Source organism: Anabrus simplex, chromosome 1 (genome assembly GCF_040414725.1).
Source record: "Anabrus simplex isolate iqAnaSimp1 chromosome 1, ASM4041472v1, whole genome shotgun sequence".
In the NCBI taxonomy this organism is placed as follows: Eukaryota; Metazoa; Arthropoda; class Insecta; order Orthoptera; family Tettigoniidae; genus Anabrus; species Anabrus simplex.
The window spans coordinates 852,921,860-852,939,595 of record NC_090265.1 but is presented as its reverse complement, the minus strand read 5'-3'; the positions used below and the strand labels follow the sequence as shown (position 1 = coordinate 852,939,595).

The 17,736-nt window shown below is 40.1% G+C and overlaps 1 protein-coding gene across 1 annotated transcript in view; it reads left to right on the top strand.

Moving 5' to 3' along the window:
- cutlet (chromosome transmission fidelity protein 18 homolog) overlaps positions 1-17,736 on the top strand; it is a 424,016-nt gene that overhangs the window by 9,940 nt on the left and 396,340 nt on the right. The window contains exon 2 of the mRNA XM_067136426.2: positions 15,297-15,383. Within this exon, the coding sequence (XP_066992527.2) occupies positions 15,302-15,383 (82 nt within the window). The 5' untranslated portion in view covers positions 15,297-15,301. The remainder of the gene's footprint in view (positions 1-15,296; positions 15,384-17,736) is intronic.

The following is a 17,736-nucleotide window of genomic DNA, read 5'->3' as shown; positions in this document are numbered from 1 at the left end:
TACTACTACTACTACTAAGTGAGCCTCTGCCTTTAAAGTGCACACTGCTCATTCAAAACAGCGCGTCAGAGTAGGGATCAAATAGCTGGAATACTATGATGAACCAGTGAGTTACGTACCAGCAGTACGGTATCAGAAAATGTGTGAACCAGAGGAATGACATGCTAAAGAAGAAAGTTTTCTAACTCCCCAGCTATTTCATGCCAATATTCAGTCAGGCTGTTATACTCGGTACGCAGCAGGAATCCCATCTATCGGAGTTGAGCGGCAGCATAAGAGACAAAGAACATCATTACAAACAATGGTCAATGTAATGTTATTGTTGATCAATGTTATGCACTTTCAATATTGTAGGCCTTCACATTTAGTTTTCTTGCGACTCTGAAATAGTCAGTAATAATAATAATAATAACTTAAATGTTTCCACCTTTTCAATACAATATATTCACAAAATTACAAAATTATACGGTACTAGTTTCGACCCATCTAGGGGTCATCATCAGCCGTATTGGAGCAAAGATCATTTGTGGCGAAATCCTAAGACAATATTATTTTAAAGAATAACAAGTGAAATGAGATGTTATGGTAATAGTTAATAATACAAGGAATATACATAATCAGAGGTTTTTAACAAAGAATAAAGTATAAATGGGGTGTTGTAAAAATTATAATCATGGAAATCAGTAAGTTCTTGTATTGAAATGAAATATGGCTTAGGAAGAGGGCTTAAGGTGGGGCTGAAGGGTGCGGGAGAAAGTGTAATTGTCTTGGAAAAGTACTTTTGATTAAATTTAGGATTGAGTTTAGGTTGGCTGCATTATTGTTTCTGAGGAAAGTGATAAATAGATCGAAGAGTATGTTGGGTTTCTCAGAGATTTCATTGAGATTGTGACTGGCATTAAAGTATTGGTCTAGGTGTATGTAGTAATTTTCCATTATGTTCAGTAAAGGGCCCTTGTTTGCTAATACGAGGATGTCCATGTCTTGTTCAATATTGGTGAAATTATGGTTATAATCTTGCATGTGTTGGCCGATGGCTGAAAACTTGTTGTATTTTATTGCGTTAGTGTGCTCGTGGTATCTGATAATGAAGTTTCTCCCGGTTTGCCCGATGTAGGTTTTTTTACAGGTGGTACATTTGATCCTATAAACTCCTGATTTTAAAAAACTGCTGGTCTTGTTGATGTGTGAAGTATTGTATAAAACATTCATGTTCTTATTGTTGGTTTTGAAGGCTATTTTAACGCCTTGTTTCTTAAAGATGTTGGTTAACTTGTAGATATCATTGTTGAACGTGAAGGTGGAAAATGTTAGAGGTTTGGTTATTTCTTTTTTGAGGGTAGTTTTTGGGCGATGTTTGTGTTTATTGATTATCCTTTCTATAAAATGATTGCTGAAGCCGTTGAATTTTGCGATTCCGCGGATTGTGTTGAGTTCGTTTTTTAGATCTTTATTGGACATAGGTATGCTGAAGGCTCGGTGAACTAGGCTGTTGTATGTGGCTCGTTTGTGGGACTGGGGGTGCACTGAATCTTGGCGAATGGTGGAGGCTGTTTGAGTGGGTTTTCTGAAAATTTTATAACTGAAAGAATCTGAGTTTCTAGTGATGGTTAAATCTAGAAAGTTGATTTTTTGATTTGATTCGGATTCTAGTGTGAATTTGATATGAGGATCAATATTGTTGAGTCTTAAGAGGGTGGTGGGTGCGTTAATTGATTTCTCATTCATGATTACAAAGACATCGTCGACATATCTGGCCCAAAAGAGAATGTTTTCGAATTCGTTGTCAATTTTGGTGTATTCGAGGAAGTCCAGGTATATTTCTGCTAGGATACCTGAGGCCGGTGACCCCATTGCCAAACCATTTTGTTGATATATGACATTGTCAGCATACCTATGTCCAATAAAGATCTAAAAAACGAACTCAACACAATCTGCGGAATCGCAAAATTCAACGGCTTCAGCAATCATTTTATAGAAAGGATAATCAATAAACACAAACATCGCCCAAAAACTACCCTCAAAAAAGAAATAACCAAACCTCTAACATTTTCCACCTTCACGTTCAACAATGATATCTACAAGTTAACCAACATCTTTAAGAAACAAGGCGTTAAAATAGCCTTCAAAACCAACAATAAGAACATGAATGTTTTATACAATACTTCACACATCAACAAGACCAGCAGTTTTTTAAAATCAGGAGTTTATAGGATCAAATGTACCACCTGTAAAAAACCTACATCGGGCAAACCGGGAGAAACTTCATTATCAGATACCACGAGCACACTAACGCAATAAAATACAACAAGTTTTCAGCCATCGGCCAACACATGCAAGATTATAACCATAATTTCACCAATATTGAACAAGACATGGACATCCTCGTATTAGCAAACAAGGGCCCTTTACTGAACATAATGGAAAATTACTATATACACCTAGACCAATACTTTAATGCCAGTCACAATCTCAATGAAATCTCTGAGAAACCCAACATACTCTTCGATCTATTTATCACTTTCCTCAGAAACAATAATGCAGCCAACCTAAACTCAATCCTAAATTTAATCAAAAGTACTTTTCCAAGACAATTACACTTTCTCCCGCACCCTTCAGCCCCACCTTAAGCCCTCTTCCTAAGCCATATTTCATTTCAATACAAGAACTTACTGATTTCCATGATTATAATTTTTACAACACCCCATTTATACTTTATTCTTTGTTAAAAACCTCTGATTATGTATATTCCTTGTATTATTAACTATTACCATAACATCTCATTTCACTTGTTATTCTTTAAAATAATATTGTCTTAGGATTTCGCCACAAATGATCTTTGCTCCAATACGGCTGATGATGACCCCTAGATGGGTCGAAACTAGTACCGTATAATTTTGTAATTTTGTGAATATATTGTATTGAAAAGGTGGAAACATGTAAGTTATTATTATTATTATTACTTATATATTGTTCAATACGGACCAAAAACATGAAAAAACAAAAGCGCATATACGCCCTCAAGAAGAAAATTAAAGACAACGAACTCATCATAACCAAAGCTGACAAAGGCAATGCAACAGTTATCATGGATAAAAAAGTATATATTGAAAAAACAAAAAACTTTTTCACAGACAGCTCATTTTCCATAATCAAAAAAGACCCCACCCAAAAAATTCAAAAACTACTTAAACAAACTCTTAAAAACACTTCATTTTTATTTACCGAACAGGAAAAATCCAAACTCATACATATGAACCCAGGACTCCCCACTGCTAAAGCTCTTCCCAAAATTCACAAAACCGGAATTCCCATCCGGCCAATTATCAACTATAGACCGAGCCCCTTATACAGAATATCACAATTCATCCAATGTTTCTTAAGAAAAAATTATCAATTCTTATCCAAAAAGTCTATTAAAAACACATCTGAGCTAGTAGAAAAACTAAACAAGTTCAATTTGCAACCGGATCACTCCATCCACTCTTTCGATATTGTAAACATGTACCCAAGCATACAAGTATCAAAATTAATTCCGATAATTATAAACAATTTAAACAAAAACAGCCACTTAAGCAAACTAGAGATACAAGACTTTATCACAATATTAAAACTTATCATCGACAATAACTTCTTCACTTTTGACAATGTCATATATCAACAAAATGGTTTGGCAATGGGGTCACCGGCCTCAGGTATCCTAGCAGAAATATACCTGGACTTCCTCGAATACACCAAAATTGACAACGAATTCGAAAACATTCTCTTTTGGGCCAGATATGTCGACGATGTCTTTGTAATCATGAATGAGAAATCAATTAACGCACCCACCACCCTCTTAAGACTCAACAATATTGATCCTCATATCAAATTCACACTAGAATCCGAATCAAATCAAAAAATCAACTTTCTAGATTTAACCATCACTAGAAACTCAGATTCTTTCAGTTATAAAATTTTCAGAAAACCCACTCAAACAGCCTCCACCATTCGCCAAGATTCAGTGCACCCCCAGTCCCACAAACGAGCCACATACAACAGCCTAGTTCACCGAGCCTTCAGCATACCTATGTCCAATAAAGATCTAAAAAACGAACTCAACACAATCCGCGGAATCGCAAAATTCAACGGCTTCAGCAATCATTTTATAGAAAGGATAATCAATAAACACAAACATCGCCCAAAAACTACCCTCAAAAAAGAAATAACCAAACCTCTAACATTTTCCACCTTCACGTTCAACAATGATATCTACAAGTTAACCAACATCTTTAAGAAACAAGGCGTTAAAATAGCCTTCAAAACCAACAATAAGAACATGAATGTTTTATACAATACTTCACACATCAACAAGACCAGCAGTTTTTTAAAATCTGGAGTTTATAGGATCAAATGTACCACCTGTAAAAAAACCTACATCGGGCAAACCGGGAGAAACTTCATTATCAGATACCACGAGCACACTAACGCAATAAAATACAACAAGTTTTCAGCCATCGGCCAATACATGCAAGATTATAACCATAATTTCACCAATATTGAACAAGACATGGACATTCTCGTATTAGCAAACAAGGGCCCTTTACTGAACATAATGGAAAATTACTACATACACCTAGACCAATACTTTAATGCCAGTCACAATCTCAATGAAATCTCTGAGAAACCCAACATACTCTTCGATCTATTTATCACTTTCCTCAGAAACAATAATGCAGCCAACCTAAACTCAATCCTAAATTTAATCAAAAGTACTTTTCCAAGACAATTACACTTTCTCCCGCACCCTTCAGCCCCACCTTAAGCCCTCTTCCTAAGCCATATTTCATTTCAATACAAGAACTTACTGATTTCCATGATTATAATTTTTACAACACCCCATTTATACTTTATTCTTTGTTAAAAACCTCTGATTATGTATATTCCTTGTATTATTAACTATTACCATAACATCTCATTTCACTTGTTATTCTTTAAAATAATATTGTCTTAGGATTTCGCCACAAATGATCTTTGCTCCAATACGGCTGATGATGACCCCTAGATGGGTCGAAACTAGTACCGTATAATTTTGTAATTTTGTGAATATATTGTATTGAAAAGGTGGAAACATTTAAGTTATTATTATTATTATTACTTATATATTGTTCAATACGGACCAAAAACATGAAATTCATAACCATCTGAAATAGTCAGTACGGTAAAATTGAATAAAACATAAATGGTCGAAAATTGTGTTCTCTATAACTTTTGTTGTGTAGTACTTTTTGATAGGACTGATAACATAAGTGGAGCCTCCGTGGCTCAGACGGCAGCGCGTCGGCCTCTCACCGCTGGGTACCATGGTTCAAATCTCGGTCACTCCATGTGAGATTTGTGCTGGACAAAGCGGAGGCGGGACATGTTTTTCTCCGGGTACTCCGGTTTTCCCCGTCATCTTTCATTCCAGCAACACTCTCCATTCTCATTTCATAGCATCTATCAGTCAATATTAAATCACTTTGGGAGTGGCGATCCCATCGTACTAATAGCCTATATCTGTTTCATTCATTCCATTTTTGACCCGGTCAGTGACTGGAAAACAGGTTGTAGGTTTTAATTTTCAGTAACATAGGTATTTTAAATTTTAGGTGCCTTCCCCTAAACTGCAATTTTATACAGGGCGAATACAGTTGTTTATAACTTAGACTTTAGTTTCTTATTCCCCGACTCTATATACCGACTTTCATTAAATTCTGTTAACCCATTTTCTCGTGGCTCGGCGTTGATATGGACTTGGCAACAAAATTCCAAATTCATGAATATCTTTGTTATCAAAGCCGGTACGGTAACAATGTATGATATAAATGATCGGAAATTTAATTCTATATAACTTTACTTATGTAGTATTTATCGATAGGACCACAAATAATATAAATATTTGAAAATTCAATTTTAGGCCTCCCCCCTAAACTACCATTTCACTCAGCGTGAGTAAAATTATTTATAGCCTAGATTGTAGTGGCTCATCCCCCGACTTCACTTACCGATTTTCATTAAATTCTCTTCAGCCGTTTTCTCGTGATGCGTGTACATACATGCAGACAGACAGACAGAAATTATGGAAAAGTAAAAAGTGCATTTCCTTGTTACTATGGACATGACCGATACAGAAATACCATTCTTTTCAAATTCTGAGCAATGTACAGACAAAACTCTTATTTTATATATAGATTGAATGGAATTTAATTTAATGGTAGCACTTAAGAAAGATTCCTGAACGGGCTATGTGAGAGAGTGTAGCTACAAGTACTGAGCATGATGCTCTATTCTTAGCAGTTTATTGAGGTTATCTGACAATAGATAGATGGATAGATAAGGAATGGGTGAGCCCTGAAGGCAGGGCTCCACACGTAGGTCTATGAAGACCCTTTGTGTCCCTTAAACGGGTTTGCCTAGTCCAGCCATAGTGCTCCTATAAAGGATACCAGACTCCGGATGTTGGCATTCCTGATGTCTTCCAGGTTCACAAAGTGTGAACCAAGATATCGATGTCTAGTGCTTGCAAGAGCCTCGCACTGACACAACACATGCGCGGAGGTTTCTTCTTCCCTACTGCATCTTCTACACATCGGATCTTGACTGATTTTCATGATATGTAGGTGTCTCTGTAAGGTATTGTAGCCTGTCAACAGTCCAACTACCATTCGTATTCTGGTCCTATTCAAATTTATTATGACCTTTATATATGTTTGGCTGGGCCCTTATGAAAGGACCTTTTGAGCCTTGTTTCGCTAGTTTGTCAGCTTCTTCATTTCCACTGATTCCTGTGTGCCCAGGAACCCATAACAGGGTAACTGGGCTAAGTTCACACAGCTTATCTAACATCCTTTGGCACTCCCATACCATTGTGGATGTTGTTCTAACTGCACATAGTGCTTTTAACGCTGCCTGGCTGTCGCTGCAAATGGTGATGCATCTTCTACGCCCAGGCATGTTCCATACATGTATAGCACAGGCCAGTATTGCATATACTTCAGCCTGGAAAATAGTAGCATATTTACCCATGGGAAGGGAGAGCCTTGACTTAGGCCCCCAGACCCCGGCGCCCGTGCCTGCCTCCGTCCGCGAGCCATCTGTGTACCATGTACACCCCACAGACCTAAGACGGGCCCCAGTATCCGTGATCCACTCCGCCCCTCGTGGGTATTACCACTGTGAACTTATAGTTCAGATTGAAACTGGGCTTCATCAGGTCCCCGATCATCATTGTCGTAGGTCAGGTCTGGTGAAGTCTTGTAAGAATAGAAGCATGACCTCTATTCGGATTCTTGAAAGACCATCCTCCGAGTGACCAGAGGCGGTAAGCACTCATTCCCGCCATCCCCTTAACATATAAATGTAAGGGGGGAAGGCATAGGATGGCCTCCATTGCACATAATGGTGTAGTATCCAGTGCCCCTGTTATTCCTAGACACGCAAGTCTTTGGACACTGTTGAACTTGGTGGTCACAGTTTTACTCTCAGAACCTGGCTAACAGACTAAAGATGCATAGGTGATCATGGGCCGTACAATAGAAATATAAAGCCATTGGACCACCCTAGGTTCTAGGTCCCAAGTCTTACTACCGATGGCCCTGCGACAGGCCCACGTAATCTTGTGAGCCTTATCCAACTTATGGTCTATATGCTTTTCCCAAACTCATTTTTGCCTTGAGGATTAACTTAACTGAGGTTTTCTTAACTAATTTTTTCCCAAATAGGAGTAGCTCTGACAGTCCATCTAGCCTCCTCCTGGTAAACACCACGAGCTCCCTCTTTTTGGGATTGCATGTTACAAATCTCATAATAATAATAATACGAGATTATAAATTCCACCTGTTCAACACATAAGAGTTTTTAATTTAAATTTAATAGTTCTTAACATTATTAGATATAGGGGCATGTTTCACCCATAATGAGGGCATCATCAGCCTAAAAATCTCATACCTTAAAGAAAGATCAGGATCCTGATTGTTCTTATACATAGTTTTTAACAAAGGTCTAAAATATTTATATCCTCTTATTTATGATACTGTTTTAGGTACAAATGTGTATAAAATGACTAGCAAGTAGAATATATTAATTATAAGTACTCTTATGACAAAGTTTTATAATCAATCCTTACTGTAGATCATTACAAATTTTTTTTTTTAAATGTGGTAACAAGTAGTTAGTTAAAAGTTCAAAAAGAATACGTAAATTGCTGCGTTGAAATGAAATCTGGTAAATATGGTGCCTTATTCTGGAGATGGTGTAAGGAGCTTATAATAGCTTAATATTTAGGATAAAAGTCACTCCTAGTGATAGTTAAATTTAAATCCAAAGTTGAAGTTGTTATTTTATATTTTATATTTTCCTTTCGACTTTTAATACAAGAAGCTACAACCACGTCTACCAGCTAATTATAAAAATAGCTACGTTTCTGAAGAGTACTTGTCCTCGCTCCTAAGTGCTTCAAGAAGTTTATCTTTTCATATAAAATAACAACTTCAACTTTGGATTTCAATTTAACTACCACTAAGAGTGACTTTTATCCTAAATATTAAGCTATTATAAGCTCCTTACACAATCTCCAGAATAAGGCACCATATTTACCAGATTTCATTTCAACGCAGCAATTTACGTATTCTTTTTGAATTTTTAACTACAGTAATTACTTGTTACCACATTTTAAGAAAACAAAACATTTGTAAAGATCTACAATAAGGATTGATTATAAGACTTTGTCATAAGAGTACTTATAACTAATATATTCTACTTGCTAGTCATTTTATACACATTTGTACCTAAAATAGTATCCTCCTATTTATATTTTTTAGACCTTTGTTAAAAACTACGTATAAGAACAATCAGGATCCTGATCTATCTTTCACCGGGCGAGTTAGCCGTGCACATAGAGGCGCGCCGCTGTGAGCTTGCATCCGGGAGATAGTAGGTTCGAATCCCACTATCGGCAGCCCTGAAGATGGTTTTCCGTGGTTTCCCATTTTCAGTGTTCTCCCTAGGACCTTTCTAATGGGCGCACCGCACCGCCCTGCCATTTTTAGAGACCGCCCGGCTAATATAACCTAGATATGTGCTAATTTCATAATATTAATAGGTACATATTTGAGTCATTGTGTGCTCGAAATTAACATGTAAATACTGTAAAACTGATAATTTATATTATAAATAATTATTATTAGCATAATTGCATGAATTGCATCGGAGATCAAATGTTTAGCTTGACCACTACGTAGTCGCAAAAGGGCGTCTGGATTAGTGTGGATTCTCATGCGAGCCCTCTATTCCGCATGACGTCACAAACACGTATGGCAGTCCACATGTCCACAGCAACCGAGTGGTAGGCCTAAGTCCGCTGTTACATGATTTGGAAGGAGCAATAGAACACTAGAAGTTCAAAATACTCTGTTATGTCTTGTTCATGATAATAACACTAAAATAGTTCAATTTTGCAGTTAATGTTTACCTGCCTGATATTTTTGTTAACGCCCTGAGTGAAACGAAGTGAAATTCTTTTTATATTGAAGTTTTACGTAGTATTCCCCGCCCGGCCACCCATTCGTGCCACCTGGCTGACAAAAATTTCTGGGGAGAACACTGCATTTTCACACCAGGCAAATGCTGGGGCTGTACCTTAATTAAGGCCACGGCCGCTTCCTTCCAACTCCTAGGCCTTTCCTATCCTATCGTCGCCATAAGACTTATCTGTGTTGGTGCGACGTAAAGCCGCTAGCAAAAAAAAAAAAATCTATCTTTCTTTCAGGTATGAGATATTTAGGCTGATGATGCCCTCATTATAGGTGAAACATGTCCCTATATCTAATATGTTAAGAACTATTTCTTAAATTTAAATAAAAAACTCTTATGTATTGAACAGGTGGAATTTATAATCTTAGTATTATTATTTGTTGGGACTGACTGACAAGTCCGTATCGTGGCACCATCTTTCCACCCTGCGAAGGGAGCTCTGTACGAGCTCCGAAACTGTACTGGGGAAATTCCCTACCGCCATCAGGCTAATGTCGTCTGCATAGCCTTGGGCGTAAATCCCTCCAACATTTAACCTGGTAAGTAGTTCATCCACTACCAGTCACCATAATGTTGGTGATAATACTCCTCCATGTGGACACCCCCTGTCTGTTTTAGCTTTCAACATGACTGCGTTGAGGGTAAACAGAACTTGATGGCCCTGCATTGAGGCCATAATCCATCTTATGAGCATCCTACTCACGCCTCTTCTCTCTAGACTAAGTTCTATGGAGCCCGAAGATGTGTAGTTGAAGGCCCCTTCTTTGTCTAGGAATACCAACATAGCAAGTTGTTGCTGATCCAAGATGCTCTCCAGCCTGGAAACAAGCTGGTGTCGTGCTGTTTCAACCAACTTCCCTGGTTGGTATGCATGTTGATGAGAATGCAGGTGACAATCTCTTAATACTTTCTGCCTGATATGTCTATCCATCAGTCTTTCCAAAGTCTTAAGAAGAAAAGACGTTAGACTGATGGGTCTATAATCCTTAGGTCTAGCATATGACAACCTTTTGGGCTTAGGTATATACACTACGTTCGCCTGACACCACAAGGAGTACACGTTCCCCATGGTGAGACAGGCTCTAAAAATTCTGACCAGGTACGGCATTAGGACCACTCCCGCTTCCAGAAGAAGCGCTGGGAAGATCCCATCCATTCCTGGACTTTTATAAGGGGCAACAGATTCTAATGCCCACTTCACCCTTCTTGGGGTAACAATCTCTGCGGCTTCCTTCCAACCACTTCTATTGGGTCAGAAGGATTCGCTCGATTCTACTTCACTATTCGTGACTACTGAACCTAGAAAGTGGGCATCAAGCAATAAGCTTAGGGTCTGCTCTGTGGATGTATATCCACCCGAGGGAGACTCCAGTGAGCCCACCCTTGCCCTTCTGTCCAAAGTTGGAATTTTATGAAGCCTTGTCGCTTCATGTTGGCTCTCAGTGGAGTCACAAAACTGTCTCCAGGATCTCCTAGAAGCCTTTTTGACTTCTGACCTATACTTTCTTTGTGATTCTTTGTGAGAATCTAGACTTTCTTGGTCCGTGTATTTGTTCCAGTGCCTTAGTGTGTTTCTCCCCAGGTGTTCCAGATAACTGTTCCACTTGAAGCTTCCTGTTGTTCTTTTTGCCTTAATAACAACTGGACCGGGCGAGTTGGCCGTGCGCGTAGAGGCGCGCGGCTGTGAGCTTGCATCCGGGAGATAGTAGGTTTGAATCCCACTATCGGCAGCCCTGAAGATGGTTTTCCGTGGTTTCCCATTTTCACACCAGGCAAATGCTGGGGCTGTACCTTAATTAAGGCCATGGCCGCTTCCTTCCAACTCCTAGGCCTTTCCTATCCCATCGTCGCCATAAGACCTATCTGTGTCGGTGCGACGTAAAGCCCCTAGCAAAAAAAAAAAATAACAACTGGGCAGTTTAACTCATAAGAGGTAGCTAGTGTCTGTAAGAGAAAACTCACACTGAGCTCTTGCTCCTCCTTGTTCTTAATTATATTTGAGGGTCCTCCTTCCAGTCCCCTCCTCACATCCTCCCTAAAAGGCGCCCAATCAGTTCGTCTAGGATTTCTATAAGATGGGATCTCGAAGGAGCCCTCTATATGAAATACAATGTGTCTGTGGTCTGACAAGGAAGGCTCCAAAGAAACTTTCCAGTCTTTAAATTCCTGTATGATTCCCATGGAACCCAGGGTAAGTTCTATGATTCCCTCACTCCTATTATTGATGAAGGTTGGGGTATCACCTATGTTCATGATCTCAAGATCAGTTGTACATAGAAATTCTATGAAATTCTCTCCCCTTTGGTTTGTACGTTTGCTTCCCCAAATGCTGTGGTGAGCATTGGCGTCACATCCTACTATGAGGTTAAGTCCTTGTTTCCTACAGTATGTCACCAGTCTCTTGAACTCCTCCGGCAGGGGTGGAGATTCAGAGTCTCCTGGAAAATATGCAGAGCAGACAACCAAATCTCTTGGCTGTCCGCCTTCTTCATATCTCACCAGGACTACTACTAGGTCTCTAGTAATGAAGGCCGGTATAGCCCAGGTGTTATGATCCTTGACTAGTATATATGTTCTAGGCTTCTACTCCGCTACTCCACTGAAGAGAGTGAATCCTGCACATTTCAGTCCCATGATATGGCCCTGTCTAAGCCAGGGTTCTTGTATCAAGGCGACCGAAAAGCCACCTTTCTGGATACTTCTTATAAGTACCCTAGAGGCCGGTATACAATGTTGTATGTTTGATTGTATGAAAGTAATAATTTCTTACCTTATGTAGTCTCCGGAACATGCAGTTCCAGGTCCCGCGATGAATCTTGAAGCTTGTCTGACCCTGGCTCTTGCCCAGGCTCCTGCTCCTTGCCCCTGTTGGTCTCGGTATTGTCTGTGGTGGGGTTGGTCCTCTGCTTATTGTGTTTGCCCTCCATCAGGGTGAAGGTGGTAACATGCACTCCGCAGAAGATCTTCTTTCCCACCACTTTTTCCACATCCCTGGAGTCCATGCTGACTACAAGGCGGACACCTTTCTTCTCTTCCTTGCGGTTGTAGATTCTCCAGCTACTGGGATTTAGACCATGGTTCTGGCATGCCATTCTTCTCAAAAGGACATCGTTGTCCTTTTGTTGTCCTGGTATCCAAACCATGGCCCTCTTGTAGCAGAGGAGTTTATCCATGCCCACAATTGTGAGCCTGCCTCCTTCCCACAGCTGCATATCTGTAACAAGACTAGAGAGCCGTGCTGCAGTCTCGTCATTTTCTGTAATAATGATAGCCGCACCTCTTGACAGATAGCAGTCCAGGAACTGAGGCTTAATGGGCCCCTGCTCTGGAAGCTCATCTATCAGATTGGTGATAGCCTCCTCTACAGACTCCACCTGTTTTTCAGTTAACTGCTGGTCAGGATATCCTTCAGGCACTATGGCCCTCCTGATCCCAGCTGTAGCTATTCTGGCATACTCCACCTTATGTCTTTTGTGGGCTTGCCGATCTTCTTCTGGGGTTGCCCCCGACAGGAGTCGTTTTCCCGCTGGCATCTTGGTGGGAGGAGTCCTCTGTGCCCTGGAAGCAGAACCCCTCTTGTGCCCATTGGATCCCTCTGGAGTTGTCGTTGCCATGGAGGTAGAAGGCCTATCAGCTCCAGGAGTTAGGCTCTTTGGCCTGCTCCTGGGCCTTTAAAGCCTTCTTGTACCTTCTCTTTTCAGTGCCGGAGTGCTGTTTCTTCTTCTTCTTCCTCTGAACTAGAAGATTGCTCACCTCTAGAGTGAGCTCTCTTACAGTTGATGTCGTGCTCTCTGAGGGTATCTCTGAAGAGTCCCTATCGGTTGTCGTTGAGCTAGTGTTTCTTTCAGGGGCCCGAGAGGAGCTCTCCAGTTTTTGGGTTGCTACAGTACTCATGTAGGTCCCACGAGTAGCTAGGGAAATATGATGTCCGCCCAGGCGGTGCCCCGCATACCCGGGTAAGGCTGCTTTCTTCGAGAGGGCGCCAGGTATCTCGAAGGCTCCGTTCAAGACACATCTCCCATGTGCCATGCACCCCATCGGCATGGGTCGCGTTACACCTTAGGATTCTGTGAGCTTGCATCCAGGAGATAGTAGGTTCGAATCCCACTATCGGCAGCCCTGAAAATGGTTTTCCGTGGTTTCCCATTTTCACACCAGGCAAATGTTGGGGCTGTACCTTAATTAAGGCCACGGCCGCTTCCTTCCAACTCCTAGGCCTTTCCTATCCCATCGTCGCCATAAGACCTATCTGTGTCGGCGCGACGTAAAGCCCTTAGCAAAAAAAAAAAAAAACACCTTAGGATTGGGTGGTGCTTTAGCTTCCTCCTCCTTGTTTACCGAATGGTTACTCAACAGGGCTCCATTCGGCATCTCAAGAAAGGAGCTACTAGTCCCCCTCACTACGCAGAGGATCTTTAATTGAAGAGGGTAACCAGGGTTAGCCCCCTACAATTGTAGAAGCACACACGAGTGGGTTATCAGACAATGCTACCAACTGTTCAGTTCAGTTTCCAAGGTGGTGATAATTTTTCACCTTTGGTTTTTTTATGGCATACATGATGAGTGAGGCATAAGGGTGTTAGAGGGTTCGAGCCTCACTGTCGGCAGCCCTGAAGATGGTTTTCCATGGTTTCCCATTTTCATACCAGGCAAATGCTGGGGCTGTACCTTAACTAAGGCCACGGCCGCTTCCTTCCAATTCCTAGGCCTTTCCTATCCCATCGTCGCCATAAAACCTATCTGTGTCGGTGCGATGTAAATCAAATAGCAAAAAAAAAAAAAAAAAGGTGTTAGACTTTGTTTTTTAGGTGTGTGTGTCAATTCATCACTTGTGGTTTATTTTCAGCATAAGGGGATAGTCTTGGTTTAGACGTGTATGTGTATATTAATTTATCACCATTGGTTTAGGAGTTTTTATTGTTCCATAGTTGGGAATGGCAGCTATTTACGTAAGTATCTGTATTGAATTATGGGAGTAACGTTATATTGTGTTCAGTCAGTAGCAGTGTTCACTCAACCATCTGTTTTCAAAAATGTTGATCAGTCTGTGATATTTTACTATAAATGTAAAAATACTTAATAGAGGGTATTGATAGGTACCCAGCAATTGCAGTGAATATTTCTGCCTCTGCTAGATTGATAACATTGATAACCTGTGTATTTTTAGCTATGGAGCTCTCCTTTAATTTAAATTTAATTTGTTTTTGTTTGGCTATTATTAGCCTACTGCAGCCCTTGTAGAACAGACTATCCGACAAGGGTGGGTGGTGTCTACCGTGTATAGAAAACTGTATGTTGTGTTGTGTTGTGTGTGATATGAGAGTTACAGGAATGCTGGGGACAGCACAAATGCTCAGTCTGTAAGCCACAGGAATCAACTGTTTTAAATTAAAAATCCTTTGACCTAGCTGGGAATCAAACCTGAGGACATAAGAATATGGAGCTGGACATTGAGAGAAATGATTCAAATAATATCAAAATGAACCAAAAAAACCCCTAAACTTTTCTCTTAATTGTTAATTTACTAGAGTAAAACAATAGAGGAAGAAGTAATATTGAAAACACACTAAAATTGATAGATTGGCAATCACTGCCAAATTCCAATGCAGGTTTGTGAGGCAAGTTGACCTCACTTTCTTATACATGTAACAGTCTCAAGTTCTGTCTTTTGTTTCTCTTTATTAATGTGACTTGTGTGTTATACAACAGAAGTTTAAGCGGATAATTTTGTGGATTGTTGGCAGAAAAAATGGGTGACTTTCCGGATCCAGATGAAGAGTTTGAACTCATGTATGGTGAGGAGTTGGAGATGATGAAGCAGATGGAAGAAGGTAATGGAACGTTAATTCAAATTTGATCTAAATTTCGTTTTAGTATACATCCTAAGAACTGTGAGGGCTGAGGGTTATATAATATTTTGTCTTGCAGATCTCATGCAGTAAAGCAATCAATCAACAATCTGCAATTAGGGCTGTTACCCAGGTGGCAGATTCAACCAAAAGAGTGAAGTCTTTTAGCGTTTTCAGAGAACTTGGGAATTATTCATCATCATCATCATCATCATCATCATTGTACAGTTCCAGTTTTCCAGGTGCTGTTAATGAGCCTCTTCCACTTCTTCCTGTCCATATACAACTTGTCATGGAGAACATCATCCACTGTCCATCCTGTAGTAATTTGATCATGTCCATCCATTGGGTTTTAGGTCTTCCTGCAGGTCTTTACCCCTCCACTTGTCTTTCCAAATGTATTCTGGCTGTCTTGTATGCTCCATCCTCATCACATGCCCGTACCACCGTAGTCTGGATGTGCCGATTCGGTCTAATAGGGCCGTCTTTATTCCGGTTTCTTTCCTTCCCTCCTCATTTGGATCCAAGAAATTTCATCTCCGATGCTTGCATTCTTGATGAATCTCTTTTTGTGAGGGTGCACGCTTCAATACCATAGGTCAATATTGGTATGAAATAGCTGTTAAACATTATCAGTTTGGCTGGTTTTGGTATCATGTCATCCCATAAAAGTGTTCTTGCTACTTGTTGGTAGAATTCTGATCCCTTTACACTTTGCTTGTAATTTCCTTTCTGACCAAATTATCACTGGAGATTACACTTCCAAGGTAAGGAAAACTATCCACACACTCTAGCTGGTGGTCTCCTAGTTTTACACTTGCTGGACGCCCTTCTCTGTTGACTGCCATCATCACTGTCTTGGTCTCGCTGATTTTGAGGTTATATTCCTAGAACTGGGATTTTCATACGTTGAGTCTGGTCTGTACTTCCTCTTCTGTTTCACCCCAAATCATGATAGGCCTAACATCAGCAAAGGCCACTGCATTCAGTTCACCTAACTTTTCCTTGTCGTTCTTCATTATGGTGTCCATAACAGTGATGAACAGTAGTGGGGACAGTGCACTTCCTTGCTGAACTCTCTTGGTCTCAAACCATGATGATCGACCTTCCCCAATTTGTACACAGCTAGTACAGTCTTCGTACAATATCTGAATTTTCCTTACCAGTCCTTTAGGCACATTTCTTTTCCTCAGGCACTCCCAGATCTTATCTCTTATAACACTATCATAGGCCTTTTCTATATCCAGGAATACAATGACCAGGTTCTTGCCTTTCTCCCAGTACTTTTCCATCATACGGGTGCTAAAATTTAGATCCATTGTTGATCTGTTACTTCTGAATCCAAATTGTTCCTCCTCTAACTGTGGTTCAATGATGGTTCTCAATCTTCTTTCTATGATCCTCTCTAGAATTTTTAGCAAATAAGACAGCAGTGTTATTCCTCTATAGTTGGTGGGTTTCCGTCTGCTGCCTTTCTTAAACCGGGGAATTTAACACCCTTGCTCCAATCTGCAGGTAGTTTGTTGTCTGTCCATATGGCATTTAGTACTCTCTGCAGGCATTGTATACCCTGGGTGCCTGCTGTCTTTATCATGTCCACATTCACTTCATCTGCACCTGAAGATTTTCCTTTAGGCACAGGCTGTCTTAGTTTCTGTTCAGGTGATGGGATGTTCCTCATTGTAGGCTTGGATTTCCGGTTCTGTATTTTGTTCTTGAACTGGTCTATTCACTAGGTGGTCGAAATGGTTCTGTCCTAACCAGATTTCCATTTTCATCTTCAAGTGGCTTTATGGTATTCATTGGTTTCCTTTTACCTCTGAAAACACTATACAGTAGTTTCTTATTGCCTCTGCTGTCTTCCTCCAGTTTCTGAGTGAATATATTCCATGTCTTGGTCTTTTCTTCTGTAACTGTTCTTTTAACATTCAGTTTCTTGTTTCGGTATAATTGTTTCGAGGTTTCTGATCTTTGCCTCATCTCTAGTAAAATCTGGTTTATTTTTCTCCCGATTCCTTTCTTTCTGCAAGATATTTCTTTCCCTGATTGCTGCTCTCAGTCTTTCATTCCACCAAGATGTTTCCTTCTCCCTTGTTTTCATAATTGTCTTTCCACAAACTTCAGTTGCTTCCTCAACCAACGTGTCCCCTGTTCTGGTCCATTCTGCCTCTCTATTTTTCCTTTCATCTCTTAGTAACAGGGTTTTTATTCAGTTCTGATACTCAGTTCTCTTATCTGTTTTCTGGAGTTCCCATACTTTGATTTTTGGCATTATCCTGTTGTGTACTTTTGGCACATAGAAGTTTCCCAGGTCCACTACTTGTAGATGGTGCTC